At 37.9% G+C, this 16,273-nt stretch overlaps 1 protein-coding gene across 1 annotated transcript in view; it reads left to right on the top strand.

Moving 5' to 3' along the window:
* The window catches only part of USP45 (ubiquitin specific peptidase 45), a 111,079-nt gene that overhangs the window by 49,944 nt on the left and 44,862 nt on the right, over positions 1 to 16,273 (top strand). Inside the window, exon 9 of the mRNA XM_075063853.1 lies at positions 14,024 to 14,111. Within this exon, the coding sequence (XP_074919954.1) occupies positions 14,024 to 14,111 (88 nt within the window). The remainder of the gene's footprint in view (positions 1 to 14,023; positions 14,112 to 16,273) is intronic.

The following is a 16,273-nucleotide window of genomic DNA, read 5'->3' as shown; positions in this document are numbered from 1 at the left end:
TGCATCAAGTTAATATTGCAGTACTTGAGTGATTAGTGTCAATGAGTGTATTTTCAGGTATCAGAAAAACTGCTGTGTACTTCTCCCATAATACAACTAATTGTTTTGCTGCACGAATGTTGCTAAACAAGATTTTATTGCTGGTCTCCAGGATGACATGGAACAAGTTATTTCTGGTGAAGAAGAGATCTCTTTCTCTCTCTCTCTCTTTCCTGATGTATTGTAAAGCATAGGGAGGGATTCACCGGGGACATGATGAATTGAGATTACAAACACTTATGTGTACTGAGCTTTTTGGAGACACAACCTACAAAATGCTTGGAACATTCCATCATCATCATGGCTGCTGAGAGAAATAATGTTTATGGAAAGTTGAGATAATGCTACAGGTGATCCATGGAGTGAAGGCAAGAGAAACCATTTTTCTTTATTTGTCAGTTTGTTAGTACACTTTTTTTTAGAAGGACAATTGAGGATTTTCCACAATTTTCTTTGTTTTTAATAGAAAAAGTTCCCAGGTTTCACTGCACACATTACTTCATTAAAACAAACAAAACCCCTCCCCGAGCATCAGGTCGTAAGGGATGCTTCTTGCTTGAGTAACCACAGAGAATTTTTATGAGAGTCTGTGACCCGCATAAAAGTACTTGCACCACTTCGGTAGCTCTGTAGCAGAGAAAAGGGGACCTATCAGGCTGACCTTTCCCTATTGTGCTGCTGGATAAAACGACATATGTTGGTGTTGTGGACCCCCTTCCATCACTGCAAAAATAAGCAGGTGACACACCATTCTTTAAATTAGACTAAAGAACACTATAAGGAACTTCAGAAAAACCTAACAAAGCTAGATGAATGGGCAGCACAAACTTGGATGAAATTAATTGCTGGCAAGTGCAAGGTGTTGCACGATGCCAGGAATAATTTGTACTGCTCATATATGTTCCTGGATTCTAAATTAACTATAACCACTTAGGAGAAAGACCTGTACATCATTTTGAACAGCTCAGTGAAAATATTTGCTTTGTCTGTAGAGGTGGTAAACAAAGCAAATAAAATGTTTTTATTCAGATGTATAAAGAACAGGATACAAAACAATACTGAAAATATTTTAATGCTGTAATATAAATCTTTGGTATGCTCTAACCTGGAATACCGTTCAATGTCTTTTTTGAGTATCAGAGGGGTAGCCGTGTTAGTCTGGATCTGTAAAAGCATCAAAGAGTCCTGTGGCACCTTATAGACTAATAGACATATTGGAGCATGAGCTTTCGTGGGTGAATACCCACTTTGTTGAATGCATGTACCCAGTGAAGTGGGTATTCACCCACAAAAGCTCATGCTCCAATATGTCTGTTAGTCTATAAAGTGCCACAGGACTCTGTATTTTTTTTTGAGACAGACTGTCCAGAACTGGAGAGGCAAGGTGAGTGAGATAATGTCTTTTATTGGACCAACTTGAGAGAGACAAGCTTTGAAGCTACACAGAGATATTCTTCAGGTCTGGGAAACTTATTCAGAATGTCACAGCTAAATAAAAGGTGGAACAGATTGTTTAGTATAAGTAATTTAATACATATTTCAAGGAACCATTCAAGATGAAGTGGCCTGTTAACACACTTCCAGTCATAGGGGGGGAAAGGAAGCAGGGGGTGGGGGAGAAAGACAGCTGGGTGAGGTTTGTCAGTGAGTTACCCATTTTTGTAATAAACTGTAAATCCAGTGTCTTTATTCAGTCAGTGATTTTTAGTGTCTAGCAAAGTTATTACCAGTAATTTAATCTGTTCCACCTCGTGTTTTAACTGTGACACTCCGAGTACATTTCCCAGACCTGAAGAAGAACTCTGTGTATAAGGGATTACCTCACCCACTTGCCTCTCTAGTATCCTGGGACTGACAGGGCCACAACAACACTGCATATGTGTTTTTTTTTTGTTTGTTTGTTTGTTTGTTTTTTTTTAAAAAGGATCCAGAGAGAGGCAACAACAAATATTTAGAGGCACAGACATACTTCCATATGAGGAGAGGATCTTTAAGTATTTTGTCATTAACTTTCCCATGACTTGTGAAGAAAGTACAGAAGAGAAGGGTTTTTTTAATTTTTTTTATTTTTTTACAAATCAAGATAATGTATTGCCTTTGTATAATGTGATTGTACTACTTTATTACAATTGTGGATTTTTTTTTAGAGTGTTGCTTAATTCTGAAAAATAAAGGGTGACTAAATGTTGAATACATATGAAGAGTATTATGCTTTAAAAGAACTGGGTTACTTTAACAAAAAATATATTTGTGGTGCGCATGTTTAACTAGTACTGCATAATTTTCATTGTAAAAAAATAGCTACATTCTAACTGGTAGGTAATGATTAGAAACATCTTTTTAGCTGATGTACAAGATATAAATGTTTGACCCCAAGATCGGCAATGAAATGATAGGCTTAAATAATAAGTACATGGCTGTCACAGTTGTCCTTCACTTCTTATGACCATTAACAGGAGTTCAACCTGGTCTGTCGCTATACTGCTGACACTGTACAACAGGTTGTAGCGCATTGGCACTGGCTTCCATATGTCGGCACATCTGTGAGCAGTCAACTCAACCAGCCATCTTAGAGTCCTCCACTTTTGCCAAGGATCTTGCTTGAAGCATATTTTCAAGGAGACCAGAGCACATCTTTTAGTTGTCAGATTTCTATGAATCAGTGTTGATTAATTCTTTTACTCCCAGATTTTTGTTAATAAGGATAGGAATCTTCCTGTAAATACTCTGCATTGTACTGGTTCACTTTTTTATATTCTTCTCCCCCCACATCCTCCCAACATAAACAAAAAGCAGACCCACTAAGCCTGAGCATTTTTCTACAGCATTGTAGAGATATAGAATTAACTGTGGCATTATATAGCACGTTACAGACGTGGATGCCCAATTGTTCATCTATTAATCAGCGTGTTAACAATGACATCACTTGTCAGTCAGAGTGAACCAGCCAGACCTTACTTACCATCTTTTAAAAAACGTTTTCCTGTCACTTCACCTTTAAAATGTTAACTGTTATACTTCAATAGTCATTTCGTTCCATATAATAGCATGTGATATTTGTTAGTTATTTCAGTTAATCCATTTTAGGTATAGTGAAGGTCTTAAAAATACAGCAAAGTCTAAAATTTTTTAAAAACAATCATTTCTAACCCTGTTAAATGCCCCTCACAATACAATACAACTTTAAAACAAAAGGTGTCTTAATGATTTCTGTTTAATCAGAACTACCACATCTTGTTGGTCATACATGTCCTTTCCCATTTAAGACATAAATTTAATATGTAGAATATCAAATGAAAATGTTCTCCCTAGGAATTTTTTACTAAATTAATCCTGATTAATAGTATATGTTGGTAATTAATGGGAAACTATACTGTACCTCCATTAATGATAATGAAAGATGTATATAATTTCCTTGAATTGCATTACTAATTTGTCTCTGGTTTAAGTGAGTTGTACTTTTCCTATATGAAAAAGGACTTTTTATCCTTGCTCGTTGTTTTGACTCTGGAAAATGTCAGATTTCATCCTCATCAGTTTTTTCCCCCTATTTCTCTCCCATATGTGGGAGTTATGTGTGTACAGATATGGGAAGATATCTGTTGAATATATTGACAAATTTTGAGTGTTTTAAAACAACAGCAAGGTATATATAGTAATACTGAAAGTCACATATATGTAGCGAAACCCAGCAGTTCTCCGGCTAACATGTTTTTCCAAAAGTGAGTTGATTTTACAGCTTGTTACTTAAATAAATTGCAGAGTGAAGAATGACTTTATAGATGTCACTTCTCTTGCCCTATGTTAACCTAGAAGACCTCCGTAGTGTATGACAAACAGGCACGGAATGCAAGTTATAAGATACTATATTTACAAATGAGTGTTTGATCTGCACATATACTGTGCATTGGTGTAATTATTAATGCTCATTATTGTTGTTTATTATTTTTGTTTTAGCATCTAGGACCCCCGTGTTTCACATCCCTTCAGTGTTCCTCTCACAGGCTATTGGTATGATATTTCCAAAGCAAAGCTGACCAGTTCTGTTGCAAGACTAGAAAAAATCATATTGTCTTATAGCTCAGGACCTTATCTGGACAAGTGAATTACTGTATATTGGACAAGGTGATGACATGCATTTAAAAGTAAATGCACTGATTAGCCAGAATGTACAACCTGAGCCTGAAAATGAAAACTCCCTCTTACATTGATTTAATTTTAAATATAGTTGAGCAGTGGAAGAAATAGTCTTTTTTTCTGACAAGTCTGCTAGTTTGATGAAATTCCTCCTTGGGCTCTGCTCAACCAGTTTTGCTCCATACTACATTTTGGGGAGGGTGCAGGTGGCTAACTATGCATGTGCTGTTCCCAAAGTGCAGTAGGAGTGATACCTACCATATGGTGACATTTACAAGGAGACTTCTGTTTAAATCTCAGGTTAGATGCATTGGCCCGGGATTTTAATTGAAGTCAGATCAGAAGCTTGTTTTGGAAAACAGGGCATGCAGTATTGTGACAGAGGGGATGGTATCTGTCTATACACAGCTTTAATGTGCAGTAAAATTATGTTAAGAATAAATACCTAAACATAGTCTCATTTAGATTATAAGAAGTTTGGAGACACCAAAACTATAGATCTGTGTAGTACTTTGAAAAGTTGTCTAACAAGGATTCTACAGTCCTGACACCAAAGCATGTATGAAAATATTCCTAGAGGTCTTTACTTAACTTTGCATTAGAAATTAATTTTTGCTTGATGAATATTGTTAAAGTATGGATTGTATGTTATATTGGACTGTTAGTGTAAAGGGGACCCGCAGGGTTTTGATGGGAGCCATGATTTAGGCTATCATCTGTCTACCATGTGATACAGTGTTTGTTTTATAAATCGATAGCTACTCATATAGCTTACAAACATGTAATTTGTAGAAACTGTTGGCCCAGCCTGCAATAATTTTTTGCTTCCTTTGGGTTTGAGAGGTGGACAGTGATGTCTCTGACTCTCTTAAAATAATAATTTTGTTAGTGATCGTTTCAGTTTTTTTCATTTGTCTTGGGTAATAACTGTAAAATCAGCGACTGCCAGTGTTCCTGTTGTGTCCTTGCCCTGACTCCCAAGCTGGCTCGTTTTTTTTGCTGCTAATGCCAGACACCATAAAAGAGGACAGCTCGAAGGACGCACTGTGAGAGGACAAGGACAACACCAGATTTATGTTTGGATTGCTTGTTTGACAGATTTCTAATTCATAGGGACCAGAAATTTTGTAGGAATAGACTGCCATAATTGTGGTGTTTCTGAAACCTGTGGTAGTTTAGATCACTGTTTAATGTGGGAAGTATTTAAGTCTGATAGTGGTAGGAAGGGAAGTATATACTAGGAATTGTAAGCAAGCATTTGATATTGCACATCTAAAAGATACTGAATTTTTTTGGCATAGTCTCCTGTTGTTACCAAATGAAGCATACAAAATGAGAGTGTGTGTGTGCATGTGTATGTGTACCTCACAGAAAATGTGACACACTGAGTTTTTGGGTTTTTTTGTTTTTTTTTGTTTGTTTGTTTTTTACTCATTTACCTCTTGTTACTCCCCTAGCCCCGTTCTTGTATCTAATATCATGGATGCACAAAATAAATTAACTTTCCCTGTGGACGAGGAGCATCATAGGAGCAAGAATAGTGAATTTTGGCTGATTAAAACTCCCCCATTTATTTCAACAACTTGCTGTTTTTTCTCCCATGCACTTGAAAATGTTCAGCATGCAGTTAGATAATCTCTTTCCTTTTGCGGTGCTTTAATTGTAGATTCAGTGCTCGCCAGATAGCATTCAATTCTATATTTATATTCATTGAGACATTTGGAATTCATATTCCCCAGCTTTCCCTCCGACAGCGTGACAGGATATGTGTTTGTCTGAGTGCATATATTCCAGTAATTCTAAGTTCTCCTGTCTGGTATTAATTGCAGAAGATGGTATTGGATGCAACAGACCATGTAACAGTTATTTTGTTGACTTGGGGAATCCGTGTTCATGGTTTGAGTAACATTTTCCCTCCTTACTCATTTTTGGCTTTTTGCCTATCCATGGATGCATACTCCATATCACTTGATAGTAAGACGGTAAGTGAAATAATCTACCAAAAATAGCTGTAAATGAGAGTAGATGTTGTTTGGAGCACTGAGAAAACCCCTGTTTTCTCGATAGTGAAATTCTGTCTTTGCTTTGTAGAGGCTGAAGAAAAATGTTCTGTAGCAAATTCCTTGAAGAACTGATATCAAAATTGCTGCCATCTTTTATTGTTCTCATTGGGACTGAGACCACAAACTTCCTTGAGTTAATATGACCACTGCTTCCATTCTCCTGCTCCTCGTTGTGTTCCTCTCTCTCTTCTGACAGCATAGGGGGCTATTATTTTCTCTGAGGGCAGCTTGGCTTCACTCCTACTGGGAACCAAGGAAGGTGGTAACAGTTTCAAAAGAAGGCAATTCTCAGTGAGTTTCTCTGAAGAAGCTGGTTTTGTTCTTCAGCCTCTGCAGAAGGAGAAACTTCTAGTTATGAAAAATAACAGCAAAACCCCCATACCTACCATTAACTCTAAATTTATTTTTAGAAATGCATTTCTTTACTTTGCACCAGATCTACTGAATGGAGTGGTGTAGGAGGATGTAGAAATGGAGGGCTGGAGGCAAGGGAAACTATTGTGTGTGCATGGTAAAATGCAGAGGACAGAAGACCAGAGAAATGGGGAACTTGGGGCCTATATGTATAAGGGAATGTGGGGGACAGGCAGGAAAGGAAAAATAGGATAATACACTCTGACTTCTTTGTGCTGCTCTGGTGATGCAACGCAGCTGTAAATCTAGCTTAACTGGCCAATGTATTCTGCTTTGTGCTCTTCCAGTGTGTCATAAAGCTACCAGAGAAGACTGGTGAAACTGGCCTTAAAAGTTAAAATGATTTAAGATTGATATTACTTATCAACATTTCTGTACAACCATTAAAAATATCATATGGTAGCATTCTCTTTGGGCTTCTTTTTAGTGTTCATGTATGAAATTTTTAGGGATTTTTTAAAAATTTGCGAACAAAAACTAAGATGGAGTTACGGTAGATAATACATATCAGTAATACATTAATGATTACAGGGATATTGTAATTATACCAAAAGCAAGCATTACAAACCTAGGAAATTCAGAGTTAAGGTTAAACTTAAAAGAAATCCAAACATGTTAAGATATGGAATGCACAAACAACTTTAACTGTGCTCTGCAGTGGCACCATGCAATAACTGGATAATTATAATGAAGGCATTTTACTGTTTTTGGTCCCAGAATAGATTGGCTTTTAAAGACTCGTGAATTTTTTTCACACCTCTCAAGATATCATTACAGGGCAGAGTTAAGGTTCTTTGGGTGTCTGAACTGTGTACTTCCATATCTTAAAGTGTAGATAATCTAACAATTTTTAATTCAGCATCTCTATATTTTTTTAGAATCCTGGGTCTCTGCCATTCTTTTTTTACCATAATGCCAACTACATTCACAGGAGGCTGTTATCGTACCAATCACCACTTTTATTAACTTCTCCTCCTTTCAAACACTACTTGGCTACTTCTGTCTTTCTAGATAAAAATAACATCACTTCCATGAAGCATTTAGGAATTCAAAGACCATTCTGGATCCATCTGTTTGTCTGTTAATCATACTGTCATTTTGTGTGGTTTGTTTTTTGTTTCTAGGTCTTGTAAGATTGTTTACATATAGTTTTGGTACATAATTCCATTCCATTGTACAAGTACAGGAGCCTTTCACATTCTAAATGGTCAAGCTTCATTATTGGGAGCAATCAGGAAACCTTTTAAGGATTGTTAAGGATTATTAAGGGTGATTAAAGCTCTACCAAGTTCCAGATTAGAACTCCTCAGACACCACTTTCCTCTGTGTAAACTTTCAGCCACGGTCTTTTCCCTTCCTTCTGACTGTCCATGGAAGTAGCCTGTTTAAAGGTATTTACCTCTGCTGAAAACATTGGTAAATTGCTGCCTTTTCCTGTAAATACCTTTTTTCAGTTTATCATAAAGGTATAGAACATTACAGTATCCTGTTTTGTTCCCAAATCTAATTCACAGGAATCAGATCATTAACCTCCTTTCTGTCTGTCCAAGGGAGGCCTTTAGGCAGACTCTGGATATTGTCAGGGCTATGGCAGTGTGTCTCTATAGAACAAAAGTGCTTTTTAAATGGATGCAGAGGGCTCAAAAGTATGAAAATACTCTACATAAATCATAGTTAAATGGTCATTAATGTATATTAAGGGACCATTACCAGCATAAGGCATGCCATAGCCACTTGCAGTAAGACCCACTCTTCTTAGAGGATGGCTTCCTTTTGGGCTGAAAAGGGAGTCTGCTTCAGTGGATGAGATCAGCGCAGTATCAGTGTAAAGCTTGATTCGTCCCTTTACTCATCATTACAGAGTGACTGTAAGAATGTCTGCACATGCAGTCTTTGGAATTCTGGGAGCCAGTGACTTAGACCGTATTCCTTGCTTTCCTCCATAGCTAGCCTGCTAGGTTTCAAGATAAGTACTGCTAAGCAGGAGGTTCTCTTACAGAAAGGAAGATTTTGATCTTACTTTTTCTGTAGAAGCAAATCTGATTTGAGTTCTAACTGGAGGTGGCGTAATTTCCAGTTGCATTTTGTCTTATCACTTGGCGAGCTCAGGGTGGCTGCAGGGGGAGTCCAGCTGCCCATTAAAAATTGGTCTTTCCACACACCGTCAGTTTGCATTGATGAGACCAAATCTTCCTTCCTCCTTGCCAGTTGTGGAGATGGAAGGTTATTAAAGGGAACTAGGATGACAAGCACAGTGCAGCTTTCTCTCCCATGGAAAGCATTTGCATATGGTATATACATACAAGAAGGGAACAGAGAAGATTAACTTTGAGTTATAATTGTTTTCATTCTGTCTTAATCTAGAAGGACCAGATTCTGATATCTTTACGCTCGTACTATTGAGCCTGGGTAAGGATATTAGAATCTGGCCCTTACACTGTAAACTCTTAGGCTCACTCTTAGGGATGGAGTTTTGTGTCTTGTATGGGTCAGTCATAGGTTCAGGCCTTAAAAAAATATAAAAATAAAGCAAAGATGGTTGCCAGTTTGAAGAATTTTGGGTAACAGGCTAAATGGCACTAAAAAGAAATTTGTGTTGGCTTAGGTATCAGGATTCATTGCAGAAAGTTTCTCCATAGATGGAGTGACCAGGCAAACTGTGGGCTTTAGAGACTGATTCTAGGCACAGACATGAGGTACAGTGAGTCATGCAGAATAGGTCCAATGAAATCCTGGAATTAACTGATGACTTTTCTTTTTTCTCCTTATATTTAACTACTTTAGTTTCTGCCTGATTTTTCTCATTGTGTTTTTGTTTTATAGTTTGTTTGTTTTTGGGTGGGAGATAATTCTAAAGAGATGCTGGTTGGAGCTTTCCTTGGGGAAAGCGTCCTGGAACTGAACTCCTGCTCCTTCTACACGCTGTTCTCAGATCATGGTTACAATGCTCATTGAGGTAAATGTTTGCAGTAGAACAGTTGTTTGTGTATGGCAAAGTAACTCCCTGTGTAGCCATGAGCATGCAGGAGGTGAGGAGGAAAATACACAGCTGCAATTTTTTTCTGAAAAACAATATGTCTATGCTTCGGACATATTCTGTAGCTATAGTTTTAATGCCAGAGGGTGTAATAAGTGGTTAAAAGAATTAGCATGAGGAGGGATGGCAGAGCCATTTAAGAATATGCTATTCAGGCATATACAGATTTTCCTTCTGGCAGTGGTCTTGAAGAAAGCTTTTGGCAACTTTAGACTTGTGCATAGTTTGTTCTATCCAGAAGGCGATCAGTTAATGATTATATAGACCCTCTGCTGTGCTCAGTATTATATGCTGCTTTTGATCAAGTGATACAGATAATTAGGACTTGCAATAACAGCTCAACTCATGGCAGAAACTGACCTAGAATCCACATTTTGCCTGTTGCTTAAACACACAAATTCTTTTTTCTATATTTGGAAGCCAATATTTTTCTTGATCAGAGTATATCTAAAGCTTGTGCAGTTTCATGTTTGTTGTTTTTCAATTCAATACATTCTGGAATGAGTGTTGAAGCAGAGGACTGGCAAAATCGTTCCTCCAATAGTTAGATGACTCTCTTTTTTGTTTTTGTTTGAGAACTCTTCAAATACTACTACATGTCAGGAGTTACTAGTGGAATTGGGAAAGATTTCCAAAATGATTTGCAAGTTATGATAGCAGATAATAATCTGTGGTGAATAACTTTTGGGTGTTAAACTATATCTTCAAGAATTGTCTATTACTACTGAGGTTTCTTTGTAGTCTCTTGCTACCAGGTAACAGCAAAGAATATTACCAAGTATTCATACAATGGTTTGTGTACCTTGGGCCATGTAGTGGGTAAAAATTTCTGAAGAGACTGGGTCTACTGTGATAAGCATAGCATTAGCTAAGCTTAATAGGACTAACACTAATGCTTTTCTAGGTATAGAAGTGTCTGACTGTCTTGGAATTCTGTGTCCTCGTCGTCGTCTCCCTGCCCCCGCCCCCCCGATTTCTTGATATTATCAGAATTAGAAGAGGTGCCATTTATATTAAGACCCTTTTTGATACAGCCTAGGTGATTTAGTCAGATGAGCCGAACATGCTGTAGAATACAGCAAGATCAAAATCGCCTTTGTTATGAATGAATAATTTTATGTGATCCTCCTTGGCTTTTGATGACATATATAGATAACTTATTGCTATATTCAGTAACCACACACAAGATGCAATGTGTAACTTTTAGTATTTAGCCATGCTGTGAGATCATAATATTTTATATAACTTAGGATGGAGTTGCTTGAATTACTACTGTGATAGACCCAGGCCTTCCCTGAGTGACCAGAGCAGGGCTGCTCCAGGCTAATGAGAACACCTGACTCCAATTAACCTGCTAAGAGTCAGGTGAGGCTGTTAAGCACCTGACTCTAATTAAGGCCCCTCTGATGCTATAAAAGGGCTCACTCCAGTCAGGCCAGAGGGAGCCAGAGGAGAGAAGTGTGTGCGAGCGAAGGAACTGGGAGCAAGAGGCGTGCAAGAAGCTGAGAGTGAGTAGGCATACTGCTGGAGGACTGAGAAGTACAAGTGTTATCAGACATCAGGAGGAAGGTCTGTGGTGAGGACAAAGAAGGTGTTGGGAGGAGCCATGGGGAAGTAGCCCAGGGAGTTGTAGCTGTCGTTGCAACTGTACCAGGAGGCACTCTAGACAGCTGCAGTCCACAGGGCCCTGGGCTGGAACCCGGAGTAGAGGGTGGGCCCGGTTCCCCCCAAACCTCCCAACTCCTGATCAAACACAGGAGGAATTGACCTGGACTGTGGCTTACCATTTAAGAACAAACGTCAGACGTGGGTGTGCTGTGAGCTTGAGAAATTACATGTGCGTGCACATGTCCTTGTAGAAAACTGGTATACAAAGAGAACCGTGATGAGAATGGCCATGCCTGAGTCAGACCAAGTGGTCCAGTTTCCCTGTCTTTGGCCACTGTCTGAAATGCCAGGTGCTTCAGAGGATATGAGCAAACCAGATAAATCATCAAGTGCATCCATCCCTGTTCCATTTCCCAGCTGCTGCAACGAGAAAGGCTAGGAACACTTCAAGAAGCATGTTTTGCATCCCTGTCTTTTTTTTAGGATCCTGCGCTAATAGCCATTGATGGCCTACTCTTTCATGAACTTATCTTAGTTCTTTTTTGAACACTCGTTATAGTCTTGGTTCCACAGATTGACTGCAGTCAATGTGAAAGATATACTCTTGTTTTTTTTTTTTTTTTTTTTTTAAAACCTGCTGCCTATTAAGAGATGACAAGAGTTAATATTGTTATGGATTATTAGGGCTGTCAAGTGATTAAAAAATTTACTCATGATTAATTGCGCAATTAAAAAATTAATTCGCAATTAATCACACTGTTAATAGAATACCATTTAAAAATATTTGTCTGTTTTCTACATTTTTCAAGATATATTAATTTCAATGTGTACAGTGCTCACTTCATATTTATTTTTGATTACAAATATTGCACAATAAAAACAAAAGATAGTATTTTTCAGCTCACTTAATACAAATATTACTGTAGTGCAATATTTTGTCATGGAAGTTGAACTTACAAATGTAAAATTACTTACAAAAAAACCTGCAGCTAAAAAAAACAATGAAAAACTTTAGAGCCTGCAAGTCCACTCAGTCCTCACTTTCTTGTTTAGCCAATTGCTCAGACAAACAGGTTTGTTTACATTTGCAGGAGATACTGCTTCCTGCTTGTTACAATGTAACCTGGAACCCCACCCCCTATCCCACACTCCTGCCCCTGACAGGGTCCCCCCGAGGACTCCCAGCTTATCCAACGCCCACCCCTGGATCCCCTGACTGCCCCCCAGAACCTCTGCCCATCCAACCGTCCCATTCTCCCTGTCCCCTGGGACCTCCGCCCCTATCCAACCCCCTGCCCACTTACCATGCTGCTCAGAGCAGCATATCCAGCCACTGTGCTACCCAGCCGGAGCCAGACACGCTGCTCGGTGGGAGCGCACAACCCTGCCGCCCTGAGTTCTGTCGGTGTGGCTGCAGGGGAGGGGAACTATTTCTTTTGTTTGTCGTTTTTACAATGCAGATATTTGTAATCAAAAGAAATATAAAATGAGCACTATGCACTTTGTATTTTGTGTTGTAATTGAAATCAATATATTTGAAAATGTAGAACATCCAAAAATATTTTTTAAAATTTCAATTGGTATTCTATTGTTTAACAGCACAACTAAAACTGTGATTTATGCGATTAATGTTTTTAATTACAATTATTTTTTAATTTAATTTCATGAGTTAACTGCAATTAACTGCCATTATTCATTATATAACATTGAATAACTGATTATGTAACCAAAAATTATTTGGCTCATATTAGTGATTAAGAAGATTACCTGGTTTTCCAGAATGGGAATGTTAATTTAAGAACGTCCATCTCTATTGGTAACAGCATCATTTAAAGAAATTTAGCATAAATAGAAGATTACTGGGGTTTAGCAGAAATTATGTACCTTAGCAAATCATGAGACTTCATTTCTTCTCTCCTCCTCCCCCCCCACCCCCCCGGGGCAGGGGTTCCCAAACTTGGTTCGTGGCTTTTTCAGGGTATGCCCCCAGTGGGCTGTGAGACAATTTGTTTATCTGAACAACCATGGGTGCAGCTGCTTGCAGCTCCCAGTGGCCACGATTTGCCGTTCCCAGCCAATGGGAGCTGCGGGAAATGCGAGCGGCCGTACCTGCGGACGCTCAGGTAAACAAAGCATCTCGCAGCCCGCTGGGGGCTTACCCTGAACAAGCTGTGAACCAAGTTTGGGAACCCCTACCCCAGTACAAACTAAAATTCATATGGTGCATGGCATTTTTTTAATATATTCACCATCTTACCCATTCAGATGCCTTTCACTACATTCAGTAAGTTACTAATCAAAAGGTTGGTTGAGCAAGTAGGCTTGAAGCTGTCATAGCTAGATTATTGAAATATAAATGAGGAGGATGAGCTCTTAGCTTACTGTTACTTTCTAAGTAACTGTACTTGTGTAATTTCTGACCTGGAGTTGGTTACCATTTGGTCCAAGATGTTCATTCAGTCTCTAAATACATTTTTTCCAAATATTGTACGTATTATAACACTGAGTCTTGTATTCTATACATCAGCCTGAGGTTTTTGTCTTTTTTATGATGGTGGTGGTGGTGATGATTTTTTTATTTATTATTATTATTATTATTATTTTGGGAGGGTAGAGGAGGAGCACGGTAGCGGAACGGGGCAGAGTGTTTTGAAAATGCTTCCCCAGAGATCCTAAGTGGAAGCCATCAGAGTCATTTTGAACTTCTTTCTCGCTTCTTTTATAGGGCCCCTCGGTTTAAAGGGTTTCAACAACAGGATAGCCAAGAGCTTCTCCACTATTTGTTGGAAGCAATGAGAATAGAAGAAACAAAGGTAAAATCTTTGTATATTTTCAGTGAACTATCTTGAATTGACTGTAGATCAGATGTCACCTTTTCACACACTTTGTTTTCTCTGTTTAAAATCTACATATGAAATAACTACTAAGGCTTGTTTCTACTATTTTTCAAAAAAGCAACTTGATTACTGCATTTTCATTTTGGTAGTTTAAATTTGTTGATCTGGATACAGATTTCAGTTGATTTGTTGATGGGGATATCATAAATGGTGGTGGTTATAATTTTACAGTGACTTTGGAAGCACCATTTTAGGAGACTGATTCATCTATAATTTCTTAAAAAATATACTTTTTAAGTGGTAGGGTAAAAGTCATGTCCCTAGCTCATTTGGTAAAATCTACTTCAGGATAAAACTTCATATACTGCCCTACATCCAGGGAGCAATTAGTTTATGTTATAAAACTTCACTGAAACAAATTTGATTGGAAAAAAATTAAAGCAAAAATATTATCCAAGTTTCTAATGTCTTTTAGGAGTGTTCTAAGTGAAGAAAAATTGCTTGTTTTATAAATGAAAGTATACTTCCCATTACTTAACAAATCTAGATCCAGTACTAAAATAAATATATACACACACCACACCCACCTCTACCCTGATATAACATGAATTCGGATATAACGTGGTAAAGCAGTGCTTAGGGGGGCTGCGTATTCCGGCGGATCAAAGCAAGTTCGATATAACGCAGTTTCACCTATAACGCGGTAAGATTTTTTGGCTCCCGAGGACAGCGTTATATCGGGGTAGAGGGGTGTGTGTGTGTGTGTGTGTGTACATATATATACACGTAAAGAAAGCTTTTTATATAAAAAAGATATCTATACAGATTTAGTATTTACTTTCTTCATTTCTGCCCCTTACTTCCCTGTTTCCAGAAGTGCAGTCTTGAACCATAATACATCTGATCTGATTTGTTTGACATCTCAGGTTCATCAATGTTTTGCCTCTTTCTGACTCAGAGGAAAAGGTCTTTCTTCAGGTGTAATAGAAAATAGACTTTTCCCAAAGGAGGCATTTTACTATAGTAGTGATCATTCAATATAGCCCTTCTTCCATCCCAAGCAAAGTTTACTTATCTAGTATCTGTAATGTACCTATACTGAATTATCATGGACATGAGATCTGAAGCCACTCCTGTACCCGGGTCTCTGGCACAATAAAGCCATTGAGCCATTGCCACATAACGACTCTATGTTGCAGTATTTTTATGTATTTTGGACTTCATGGAACTATTTTTTTGACAAATGGCACATCTGGTCATCAGTCAGTCCATATTTTCATTGACTGAATGAAGTCTATAGACATTACTATTATAGCTTATAATGTACAAGAAGATTATGCGGGGACAGTATGCTATAAATAAGTTGCACAAGTGATTAGCATGAATTGTGGAAATGCATTGCTAATGTGCAACTCAAACCCAGTTTCATATCAACATGCTCCTTGTTGCAAACCTGAAAACTTAAGTTCATGTAAACAATAGGCTGCATCATAAAAACAGTGAACTATGGAGAAGCTTTTCTCAGTCCTGACATTGTAATGTCATAAAATAACCCACTGAGCAAAACTATAAGGACAGCTGTTTTTTATTTCTTTTACTTTAAGGGGGGGGGGGGAAGAGTTTTCAGAATGTTGTTGTGATGGCATTACTGTGCTGTTCCTATTGACTTAAATGGGGTAGAGAGGTTTAAATCCTATTTGATGTACAAACTATAAGAATATAGGTTTGACAGTAAAAGCAAGAGAATGCTTACTTAAACTAATATTCTGACTCTCCCCCCCATAATGAACAGATTAACAAAAATGACAGCATAAACTCCAGTGCCATCAGTGAACATGGCAGCATCATTAGGTCTTTGTGTATTTTTTATTTGTCCTATTAATGGTGGCTGCTGTTATCACCATTATAGAACATATTGAGAAGTATTTTCTTTATACATTAGGTTGTACAGTATTTCTGCCATCTCTGTCATTGGGTAAGTGAAGGTTGGTCCCACCTTTTACAGCAATTAAACCCCTGTTTTGCCATAATGGTGCATTACTATTAACAGTGACTTCATCACCTCAGGCTATGCAGTAAGGGACATTACTAGTAAAAGCTCTTTTTTTTTTTTTTTTTTTTTTTTTTTTTTTTTTTTT

Source organism: Chelonoidis abingdonii, chromosome 3, assembly GCF_003597395.2.
Source record: "Chelonoidis abingdonii isolate Lonesome George chromosome 3, CheloAbing_2.0, whole genome shotgun sequence".
NCBI classification, from domain to species: domain Eukaryota; kingdom Metazoa; phylum Chordata; order Testudines; family Testudinidae; genus Chelonoidis; species Chelonoidis abingdonii.
The sequence above is the reverse complement of the archived record's forward strand: the minus strand, read 5'-3'. Positions and strand labels throughout refer to the sequence as shown.